This window comes from Lampetra fluviatilis, chromosome 65 (genome assembly GCF_964198595.1).
Source record: "Lampetra fluviatilis chromosome 65, kcLamFluv1.1, whole genome shotgun sequence".
Lineage (NCBI taxonomy): Eukaryota > Metazoa > Chordata > Hyperoartia > Petromyzontiformes > Petromyzontidae > Lampetra > Lampetra fluviatilis.
This window is the reverse complement of record NC_136339.1, coordinates 6,137,694-6,149,723: the sequence shown is the minus strand read 5'-3', so window position 1 is coordinate 6,149,723 and position 12,030 is coordinate 6,137,694. Positions and strand designations below refer to the sequence as shown.

Genomic DNA, 12,030 nt, shown 5'->3' with positions numbered 1-12,030 from the left:
GTGAAGGAGGCCTTGAAACCGAGACGATATTATCGTCCGTTTATCCTTTGCGAGGCAGCCCGACCCAAGCAATAGACAGGCAGGAAGATGGAAAAAACATTGGAGAATGCCCTTCATGCCAGTGTCGTACACCAAACTCAAAGCCTCTCCCGAGGCACAATTTCCCCACTTTCCAGTACTCGACAGGAAGTCGTGAAAGCCATGCGTTCGGGGGTGCATTCTGGGAAGGGAGAAGAGGTGGTGCATGGTGAGAGCTGGGCAGGCCGTGGTTGAAACTCCGGACGCGAAGTCAGCGACAAAGACGCTGCATGCGACAACTCAACGTCGACTCCACAACGTAGACACCACATCAGCATGTATGCAGTCTGTTCTCCTGCGTAACGCGGCGAATTGTTTTTACAACGTGAATTGGGATGTAACGCGACGAATGTTGCATTAGGAGGCACAATTTTTTTCATAACGCGGATGCCAATTGGATATATAACGTGATCTAGCGAAAGGAACTACGTCGCATGAGTAGTAATAAGCGGTTTTAATGGCTGCCTCGGCCTAGCATCATCATCACACGAGGCATTGCGATGCTGCTGGATGCTTCTAGACGCTACCCACGCACGCCTTGGTCCTTGCTCAGCCTGTGTTACGGATCTCACGCGTTATCGCGGACCGTGCTTTACCTCAATATTATTCATTATAACGTGATTGTTCCACATGACGCGATTGTTCCATAGGAACTTAACGACTACTACCGCCACATTAGAGGAGAACAGGCTGTACTCCGCTCGATTGCCACCACTCACAGCCTAGTCACCATTGTCCTAGCGACGGCTGGGCTCCATGGCGTTGTTGCGTCGTGTTCGTTGTGGCAATGTTCACACTCCGGTGCCCCTTACTGGACATCTGTGCCAAAAGAGCTTCATAGCTCATCGGATTCCTCCTCCAGATTCTGATTCTGACACCCAGGGCTCATTACCGGCTCAAGTTAAGCACGGTGTTGGGCTGGCTCGGTTGAGCAAAAGCCGTGAACAAGAAAAAATCAAGCTAAACCGAACCCATTAGCCGGAGACTCGTGTTCCAAGACGTCTGGAAGTTGCAGGGTGGTGGTTGGGTCGTCCCGTTTACCGCCGAATCTCTCGCGGAACGTGCGAGCAGGTTCAGCCTAGTCGCGCTGTTGTTTTTAAAGACATTGTACTGTACTCACCGCGCAGAACCATAGCGACACGACCACCGCCGCCACTCTACGATAGCCGGCGACAAACTGGGGCCGCACTCCTCCCCTCCCGCCGCATGGCCTTGTGGGGGAACGTCGGTACGTCTACCGACCTGAAGACGTGCCGATGAAGTTATTTTATTGTAGTTGTTATTCCGATTCCATTCCGATCATGTACACGTACGTCATCGGAGCGGATTGTACACATGTGTAGTGACATCGCTGGATGTCACCATGCTGTGGGTGCAGTACCGGCCCTAGAGGGGCAGGGCGTGCAGTGAATAACTGCGCTGGATGGCACCAGGCCTTAAGTGCAGTGCCGACCCTTCAGGACAGGGTGTGTGGGTGCCGACCGAAGGATGAAGTTGCGTGAGGCCATGGCACTCTGGTTGACCCGGGAAGACACGTGACTGGTTAAGTTGACAGAGGGGGCTAGGGGGGGTCACGTGATTGGGACCCAGATCCTTCCCGAGGATTCTGGAAGGTGGGCGTGGCAAAGGGCGGGGACTGGCCACGCCGGAGAGAAGAGAAGCCGGGTCCCGAGAGGGACCAGGGTTGTTGTTCATCCTGGAAGAAACCTTCATCTACGAGTCTCCTACACATAGACCTGGGCCGAAGTCGTTGGTCCCGGTCCGTAGTAGCGGTTACGTTGTGACTAGTGTAGTTAGCCCGGTGGTCACCACCAGGCTAACTAGACCAGTTACGTTGTGAATAGTGTAGTTAGCTGTGTGGTCACCACCTTAGGTTGTTATTCTGTTAAGGGGAACTGAATAAATGTGTTGCCTCCAAAGTTGACGTCTGCGACTCAGTTGAACCCATTACACATGTATACATACATACAGTGTATCCATACACACACAAGAGAAAGTGATGATGTACGCGTACGCACACGTATGTATCATCGGAACGGGAAAGATTTAATAATAAGCGTTTACTCTTTCGCTCGAGTACCTCCGTGATAGGTGGGCCTGACTGCCCGGTCGCAAACGACACCTTGGATGAGACTAAAGTCTTCCCTTCTTGTGGCCTGATGCTGAATTGACGCTCAGTTCGGAATGTCCGTACGTGGCTGAACCGAGCCGATGTCAGGGGCAGCCAATAAGTGCGATGGGCAAGTACGGGGCCACTTTGAGTTTACAGCTGAGAGCCGAGGAGTCGGGCAACCAGGTAAGGCCCATTGAAGGATGATAGACTAAGTTGACCCCCTGGGAGGGATGTTGGACTGAGCCGACCTTCTGGTTCAGACCGTCAATGCGGCCTCCGGACGAGACTGATGCTCTCCCTTGCCCTGCCCCCCCCCACCCCTCCTCAGCCCTCCCCCGCCCCCCCCCCGAATTGAGTCACCTGATCAGCCGCCCCCCTCGATCCCCCGCGCTGCTTAGCGGGGAGCGGGGGCGGCGGGGGGATGGTTCTGGGGGGTCCAAACCCAGCGACGCAATCGCTGTACCACCGCTCGGAGCCCAGCGGGGGGCACAGGGCCAGCGCACAGTCACGTGGCTGTGTGTGGGTGTTTGAGGGGTGTGTGGCGTGTGAGTGTGTGTCGTGGGGTGTGTGTGTGAGGGTGTGGGGGGTGTGTGTGTCGTGGGGTGTGTGTGTGTGTGGGGGTGTGTGGGGTGGGGTGTGTGAGGTGTGTGTGGGGTGTGTGGTGTGTCATGTGTGCGTGTGTATAGGGTGTGTGTGTGTCGTGTGGGGTGTGTAGTGCAGTGTGTGTGTATAGTGAATGTGTATAGGTTATGTTTGAATGGTGTGTGAGTGTGTGTATAGCGCGGTGTGTATGTGTAGATACAATGTGTATGTGGTGCAGCGTGCGTGGTGCAGCGTGTGCGTTCACAGGGATTTGGCAAAAAAAGTGCCGTGCTCAGTGTTGTTTTGTCGTGGGTGCATAAGGGACACAAAAGGAGAGGAAACAAGAGAAGAACACGTAAGCAGGCAGAATAAACAACACGTAAGCAGGCAGAATAAACAACACGTAAGCAGGCAGAATAAAGAGAGTTTAGGCGCGGAAGATAAAGTCGCGTTCTGGCGGTGAGAATGCTAAAGGTGCTGCCCTGCAATTATTATGATTATTATTCGCTCACGCCACGAACTACTCTTCCACGCGGGCAGATGTTTTTTTTTTTAAGAGGAAAGAGCACCCACACTTTGCCCCCCACCGCACGAGACTCAGTGAGGCTTATCTTCGTAAACGAGAGGAATCATTGTAATGCTAAGGTTGAATAACTAGGCCTCGAAAAGTCTGCCTTTGCCCGCCCTCCCCTCTTGCCTAGACATCTGAGCCCAGAGAAGTGACTCAAACAGGGCAGGGGGCCTAGGAAATACTTGTGGCCTCCCACGAACTCTACGCATTCGTGAAGAGCACAGGCCCCAAAGGGGAATGCATAGAAGACGTTTCAGAGTTTGAGTGAATAATAGTTGGAGAATGCACAATACATCAACCAAACTAAAATGATAAACTATTTTATTTGTTACCAGGTCAGGGCCCACTAAGCTGCTATGTATTTTTCAGAAGTGACCTGATCACAGGTCAGGTCAATATTGCTTATCATGTGTAAATTTATCGCAGCCAAATAATCTAAACGCACGTTTCTAAACGGGGCCTTCAAGGAATATGAAGATCAAATAGCATAATTTATTAGAGTGCGTCGCCATCATAGTAAGTCGATTTTTTCGTAAGTCCAACTTTACTGCTGATGATTTCAAACACTTTCTACGGCATGTACACTAAATGGGGAATGGCTTTAAAAGTTGTATAATCTCCCTGTAGATGTAGATGCCACCGCCGCGATCTATTGCACAGCGGTTGAATTTACGACTCTCGGTCGGAACAGGCAACTGGACATACGGACAGGTTCGTTCGTATGGCTGAAAGTTTGTAAGTCGAATGTTTGTAAGTAGAGGGGTCTCTGTAGTGTTAAAATTAAGCAGGAAATTATTGAAAAACACGAAAGAGGTGTCAAAGCAACTGCTCTGGTTAATATGGCCTGCCCCAATATGTTCTTAAATCGTGTATTTATTAAATTGCGTGTTTAAACTATATAAACTACCGATCTCCAACTGCTCAGCACTCCCAGGTCTAGGTTGTGCCCTTTTGGCGATCGTGCTTTTGTTAGCGTGGCACCCAAGCTATGGAACGCCGTGCCACTTGAAATCAGGGAGTCGCAGTCGGTAGATATATTTAAGTCCGCTTTGAAATCGCATCTCTTTAAACTGACCTTCACTCTTTAGTTTGTTTCCTGCTTTTCATGCTTTTCAAACATTGATCGCTAGATGGATGCGTATGAGTGTCTTGTACACACAAAGAAAGGGAGCAGAGGACAAACCTCTTCAGCGAGAGGGATGTCAGGAGGGGAAGCCTGGGAGAGATTGACAGCAGAGCGGGCGGTTTCCATGACGGCCGAAGAATGAGTGGGAGGGGCTTGGGTGGGGTGGGCGTGGCCTGACCCAGGCTCCGTTCCCACGTACAGCTGATTGATTTGGCTGAGGGTGAAGTACTCCTGAAGAGAGAGGGCACGTGGGAGGGGTTAACCAAGCGCCTCCACCCCCCAACGTTAGCGACGTGCTCGCTAAAGCCGGAAAGGTCAGGTTAATAATGGGAGCCGGGTTGAGCACGTGAGCGATCGATCGTTAGCGCAACCAAAGTGGTATGGCACAATAGGAATGAGGTGGAGAGTACGAATGATTTACACTGCAGGTGAGATGGCACAAAGGGTCAAAGTGTAGACAAATGAGGCTACTAACCAAATTGTACCAAACAAGACAGAAAACTTCATGTAAAAGAGAGACTAGGAATGAAGACAGACCGAACGAGACTGACGGTCCAAACAAGACAATTTTTGTTAACATATGTAAAGTTCTTTGTATTGAATCGTGACTCCGAATCATAAAGATTAGTCAAACAATTAGGGGTAGGGGGCAGGGGTGGAAGGTTAATAATTCCATGCCAAATTTAAACACATGCACGTTGTCAGTCATGTTTACAAGGTCAAAGGCATGGGGCGGTTTCGCTATTTCATTCATGCAATTCGGTCGCGTTGAGGCGCGGGTAACCGTTCATTTTAATCAGGAAGTTTGGATGAGTTCCCGATTTTTGGTTTAATCCGAAAACATCTGAAAACGTGGCCTAGATACGAAGTTTCGGACGATCGGAAGTCATGCTTTATTTCGGACCGAATTTAGAAGCTACGACGCCACACAGGATGTGAAGCCATTCCCAATGGCGCCGCAGGAAGTGATGTCACTGCCACGATGCCACAGTAAGTAATGCCACTCTTGCAATGCCACAGGAAGTGATGTAATTTCCTTGACAACGCTGTCCGCAAGCAGCTTGTCAACGAAATTAGGACTACGATTCAAATAAAATTCGTCCACTCTCCTTGATAAGGGGAGGCATGCTCATTAATTACAGCGGTGTCGGACTTTGTCATAACCCTAGGCACTACTTTCTCAGACAGCAATAGTGGTCATCTTACAGATGAACTGACCACTGCCATAGGAATGTGGATTTTCCACCCATTTGAACAGGCAGAAGCTGTGACTGTGAATTATCATATTAGCAGCAAACCATACCTGGCGTAGGTTACGGGCGGTTTGAGCAGATGATGATGATGACGAAGACGATAATGACGACGATGATGACGATGATGTTAGTGTGAGTGTGGAGGGGAAGTCAGATGGAGTGTTAATGATGTTGAGTGAGGGTTCGGGTAGAGTTAGGGGTTCCTGTAAATGAAGGGCGGGGAGGAAGGAAGGAAGGAAGGGAGAAAGGAAGAGAGACACACACGGGGCAGGGAGAGAAAGTTGCAAAGAGGTAGAGGTGAGGGGGCAAAGTGACAACAGCGCATCCTCAAAATACCGGGGGCAAAAGGGAAAAGGTGTAGCACCTGCAATTACCCGCTCACGCCACCGCCAGAGGAAGGACCAGCAGCTCTCGCGGGGGGAGGGGACTGTTATAACGTGGAACGCGGCCCCTGTTATAACGTGGCACGAGCGCCAACGAGCGCCGTTATAACGCGGAACGCAGCATTATAACGCAGAACATGCACCTTGTACGTTGATCAGTTTCTCTTATTTCTATCTATGTACACATACGTACAATCCGCTCCGATGACATACAACCCGCTACGATACAATCAGCTCCGATGACGTACCTGTACGTGTACGTCATCGGAACGGAATCGGAAGAAAAAGAATAAAACAACTTCATCGGCACGTCTAGAGCTCGGCAGACGTACCGAGGCTCTCCCACAAGGCCATGCGGCGGGAGGGGAGCTTGCGGCCTCAGTTTGGCTCCGGCTATCGCAGGGTGGCGGTGGTCGTGTCTCTACAGTTCTCCGTGGTGGGCACAGTACAACGTCTTTAAAAACAACGGCGCTGCTGCTGCTACGCCCATCTCTCTTCAACAACACGAACGCCGAGCAGCTTTGCGCGTTGCTCCCGATAGATGCGGCGGTGAACGGGACGACTCCACCGCACCACACAACCCCGCGACTTGCAGGCACGTCCGGAAACACGGGAGAGGGGTCGAACAGCCGCCCCTAACCCCCCCTCCAGACAGATCCAGGGTGCCTCACATCATCTAATCTCAGTCGTTCTCTGCAATCTTGGCCCTAGGGCACCCCCCCCTCCAGCGGTTGGTCCCTACAAAGCCCAGGAACCGTTAAGACTCTGAAAAGTAGCGGTGGGTTGGGGAGGGGCGGGCGGGGGTGGGCGATATTCCCCTCCCCAAAAATGGGGAATATAGGGTGCATCAAATTCATGACTCGAGTCAGACTCGAGTCATGAATTTGATGACTTGCGACTCGACTTGGACTTGCATAACAATGACTTTGTCCCACCTCTGGTATTAGCCGCTCTTTTCCCATTAAAAAACGACAAGCCCCATGTAAGTGTTAACATTGTTCTGAAGCACCTTGAATTTACGGCTAAGTTTTTGTTGGTGTTTTTCGTTCCTTCCTCCGCCCCGCCGCCCCCCGAATCTGACAGAGCGCGGTTAACGGAACGGTGGTTTGGGGCACGGGGGGGGGGGGGGGGTGGGTAGGGGGGGGTAGGGGGGGAGAGAAAGTCAACACGGGGCACCACTGCGGTCACCTCTCTGAGGGTAGGAGACAGGGCGGCTCCGACGTCGACGTTTCCCATCATCTCCGCCAACTCCACCTCCACCAGCGACAGCTCCTCTCTCTCCTACGGGCGGCACAAAGACAAAGATCCCCCCCGGCCGTGTAGCCTTAACAGACTGTGGCGGCAAGTGCTGTTAGCGAGCGGCAGCACTGGTGAAGGGCGGCACTGTGGCACACGAGGGGGTGGGTGGCCAGCACCACGCCCGGCCGCCTTTGTCTCCCCGGCGGTGATGTTTACACACCGTGCCAAGTACTCATTTGAGGCTGAGTCGACCTAGGGGAGATCCAGTGAACCGGTTCAGATAATCGTCACTGGTGTTGGCCGTGAGCGGGAATCGTACTTGGGCCACCGGGTTTTTAGATCAGTGAGCTAACTGCTGCACTACCGCTCCCCACCACACAGACACACACAGACACACATACACAGTCAAAGGTTGATGTTGGTGATGATGTTGGTGATGATGTTGGTGATGATGTTGATGATGACGTTGATGTTGATGATGATGTTGGTGTTGTTGATGACAACGATATTAATGGCGATGATGTTGGTGATGATGTTGATGATGATGTTGATGATGATGTTGGTGTTGTTGATGACAACGATATTAATGGCGATGATGTTGGTGACAATATTGGTGATGATGACGTTGGTGATGATGTTGGTGATGTTGATGGTGATGTTGATGATGTTGTTGATGATGTCGGTGATGTCTCACCCTTTCGTAGAGGCGCACGAGCGTGCCCCTCTCCCGCTGGAGTCTCTGCCTCTCCACCTCCGACGCCCGCAGCGTCTGGTTGGCCTGACGCTCCAGCGCACACAGACGCTCCTACACAGACAAAGGTCCCCCGTGTAGCCTCAAACAGCGCCTATCAAGGCCGGCATGTTGTCCCCCTCCTCTGGTCCCCGTGGTCCCCGCGTCTCTCCACTTGTCCCTACTTCTCTATCCACGCATCTCTCCGTGTGCCTCTCCCCGTGTGCCTCTTCTTACATGTCCCCGCGCGTCTCTCCCGGCGTGTCGTCTCTCTCCCCACGTGTCTCCCCATTTGCCTCTCCCCCCGCGTCTCTCCCCGTGTGTCTCTCCCCGCGTGTCTCTCCCCGCGTGTCTCTCCCCGCGTGTCTCTCCCCGCGCGTCTCTCCTCCCGCGTGTCTCCCCCCGCGTGTCTCCTCCCGCGTGTCTCCCCCCGCGTGTCTCTCCCCACGTCTCCATGTGTGCCTCTCCCCCCGCGTCTCTCCCCCCGCGTGTCTCTCCCCGCGTGTCTCTCTTTGCGCGCGAGCCACCTTGCGAGACACGATGGTGCGTCTCAGATCCGTCATGTCCTTGAGCACGCTGTGCAGTCCGGCCTCCCTCTCCTCCTCCAGCCGCGACTCCGTCTCCAGCTGCTGGAACTCCAGGTCCTCGAAGCGGCGAGCGCCGCACTCCAGCTGGTCGCTCACCTGGGACATCATCATCATCGTCATCATCATCACCGTCGTCGTCAACATCATCGCCGTCGTCGTCATCATCACCATCATCATCATCATCACCACCGTCGTCATCATCACCATCATCATCACCGTCGTCGTCAACATCACCGTCGTCATCATCACCACCATCACCATCATCATCACCACCGTCGTCATCATCATCACCACCACCGTCGTCATCATCATCGTCGTCGTCGTCATTACCATCATCATCACCACCGTCGTCATCATCACCATCATCATCATTATCACTGTCGTCGTCAACATCACCGTCGTCATCATCATCGTCGTCATCACCACCGTCGTCATCATCACCACCGTCGTCATCATCACCACCGTCGTCGTCATCATCACCACCATCGTCATCATCACTATCGTCATCACCATCATCATCACCACCATCGTCACCACCATCATCATCACCATCGTCATCATCACTATCGTCATCACCATCATCATCACCATCATCATCACCACCATCATCATCACCGTCGTCATCATCACCACCACCGTCATCATCACCACCACCGTCATCATCACCACCATCGTCATCATCACCACCGTCGTCATCATCACTACCGTCGTCATCATCACCATCATCATCACCACCATCGTCATCATCACCACCATCGTCATCATCACTATCGTCATCACTATCATCATCACCACCATCGTCATCATCACCATCATCATCACCACCATCGTCATCATCACCACCATCATCATCATCATCATCACCACCACCATCATCATCACCATCGTCATCATCATCACCACCGTCATCACCACCACCATCGTCATCATCACCACCACCATCATCACCACCATCGTCATCATCATCACCACCATTGTCATCATCACCACCATCGTCATCATCACCACCATCGTCATCATCATCACCACCACCACCATCATCACCACCATCGTCATCATCATCACCACCATCGTCATCACCACCGCCATCGTCGTCAACATTTAAGAAAACCCAAAGTTTCTTCAACTTACAGTTTTCCGCGGCGCCAGGAGATGGAACCTGCGTACCGTGCACCCCCCCCCCCCCCCCCCCCGGCAGCGTGAGCGGCGCTGGCGCGGTCTGCGTGGCGTGTGGGGGGTGCGGGGGGGGGGGGGGGGCACGGGGTGGCGTGTGGAGGGTGCGGGGGGGCACGGGGTGTCGACGGGGGGGGTGACGAACCATGCGTAGCTCCTCATCCATCTGCTCCCTGAGAGCCTCAGGGCAGCTATGGAGCTGCGTTTCAACGTCTGCCTTCTTGGCGCGAAGATCGTCCAGATGCTGCCTCTCCTCCACCAGCCGGGCCTTACCCTGGGGTCCACGGCGCGGTGAGGCACGGTCGTTCAAACGGCGGCGGCGGCGGTGGTGTTAGTAGTGGTGGGAGTTATGGTGGTCGTCGTGGTGGTGATGGTGGTGGTAGGGGTGGTGGTGGTGGTGGTGGTAGAGTGGTGGTGAGGTTGTGATACAGGTGGTAGTGATGGTGATGTTGGTGATGGTGGTGTAGGTGGTGATGGCGGTGACGATGATGGTGTTGTAGGTGGTGGTGATGATGATGATGGTGATGATGATGGTGGTGGTGTAGGTGGTGGTGATGATGATGGTGGTGGTGATGATGATGATGGTGGTGTAGGTGGTGGTGGTGGTGGCGATGATGGTTGTGTTGGTGGTGATGATGATGGTGGTGGTGATGATGATGATGATGGTGGTGTAGGTGGTGGTGATGATGATGATGGTGGTGTAGGTGGTGGTGATGATGATGATGGTGGTGATGATGATGGTGGTGTAAGTGGTGGCGATGATGGTGGTGGCGATGATGATGGTGATGATGGTGGTGGTGGCGGCGATGATTTTGGTGGAGCGAGCGAGGTAGAGGGTGCACGTGTGCCCATGCACGCACACAGCGGCGCGTGGATTACACGCACGCACGCGCATGCAGGTAAACACACACACACACACACAAACACACACACACGCAAACACATACAAACACACGCGCGCAAACACACAAACAAACGCACACAAACACACAAATGCACACGCGCAAACACACACACACAATGAAATGTGTTAGCAGGCCATGCAATAGACAGCATAATCCGGGCTTAACTTTGCAAACGGCACGTGCGTTTACCCGCCCGACGCTGCACGGACAACCGGCGATGATGGCAGTGGTGGAGCGATGGGGGGGGGGGGGCGTTAATGCAGCCAGGCCGTTAGCGCGTCTGCTGGCAAGCGGCGTCGTGCCGAGTGGGGGGGGGGGGGTTGGTGGATCACGCACGGAGAGATGTTGGGGAAATTCCCTTCCACTCGTGAACTAATCCCCATCCCCATCTGTTCCACCTCACTCCCTTCTACCCGCGTGGGTATCGACTAAGAGCCGTACCTCCTGGTTCTGCCAGGTTAGAAGGCGGCACACAGCAGCAAAGCGCCGACTAATCCACATCTGTTCCATCTGCCCCACAAGATTGCACGCGCGTACACGTGGGTTTCCTCTGGGTGCTCCGGTTTCGGGGGCGGGGTGGGGGGTGGGGGGGTAGGGGAGGGGCGTGCGGCGGTGGCGTCATCATCGTCACCTTGTCTCTTTGGCAGGCGACGCGCGCCTCCAACTCCGACATCTTCCTCTGCAGCGCGGCGATCACCTCCTGGTCCTTGCCGAGGTTCGACTTCTCTGCCGCCTTCTCCCCCTCCAGCAGCGCCCGCTCCATCTCCGCCTGCGGCGTCGTCGCCGTCGTCATCAGCATCGTCGTCATCAGCGACATCATCGGTGGCAGCACCATCATTATCAGCATCATCATTATCATCAGCAGCATCATCGTCATCAGACAACATCGTCATTATCAGCAGCATCATCATTGTTGTCATCATCATCATCATCAGCGGCATCATCAGCGGCATCAGCAGCAGCAGCATCATCATCATTGTAATCAGCAGCATCGTCATCAGCGGCATCATCATTATCAGCAGCAGCAATGTCACCATCATCACCACCAGCAGCAGCATCAGCAACGTTAGAAGCACTGCTGAAGCCATCATCGTCACCATCATCATCATAAGCAGTGTTCAGTTCTTTTGAGCTGGTGGTCTGGACAAGGCTGAGAGCTTTTACACATGCAACGCTGCCACACCTGTGTGCGTGTGTGCCATCTACATCTGCAGAACATGAACCACGGGGGGAATGGCTGAACCAGCCATTCCCCCTGTGTTTAGTGTACATGGCCGGACAATATATTTG

General features: G+C 53.4%; 1 protein-coding gene across 1 annotated transcript in view; it reads right to left on the bottom strand.

Moving 5' to 3' along the window:
• The window catches only part of LOC144952044 (pleckstrin homology-like domain family B member 2), a 72,602-nt gene that overhangs the window by 11,988 nt on the left and 48,584 nt on the right, over positions 1-12,030 (bottom strand). Inside the window, 7 exon segments of the mRNA XM_078882435.1 lie at positions 2,552-2,704; positions 4,528-4,701; positions 7,295-7,387; positions 8,040-8,150; positions 8,603-8,758; positions 9,981-10,109; positions 11,372-11,509. Of these exon segments, the coding sequence (XP_078738561.1) occupies positions 2,552-2,704; positions 4,528-4,701; positions 7,295-7,387; positions 8,040-8,150; positions 8,603-8,758; positions 9,981-10,109; positions 11,372-11,509 (954 nt within the window).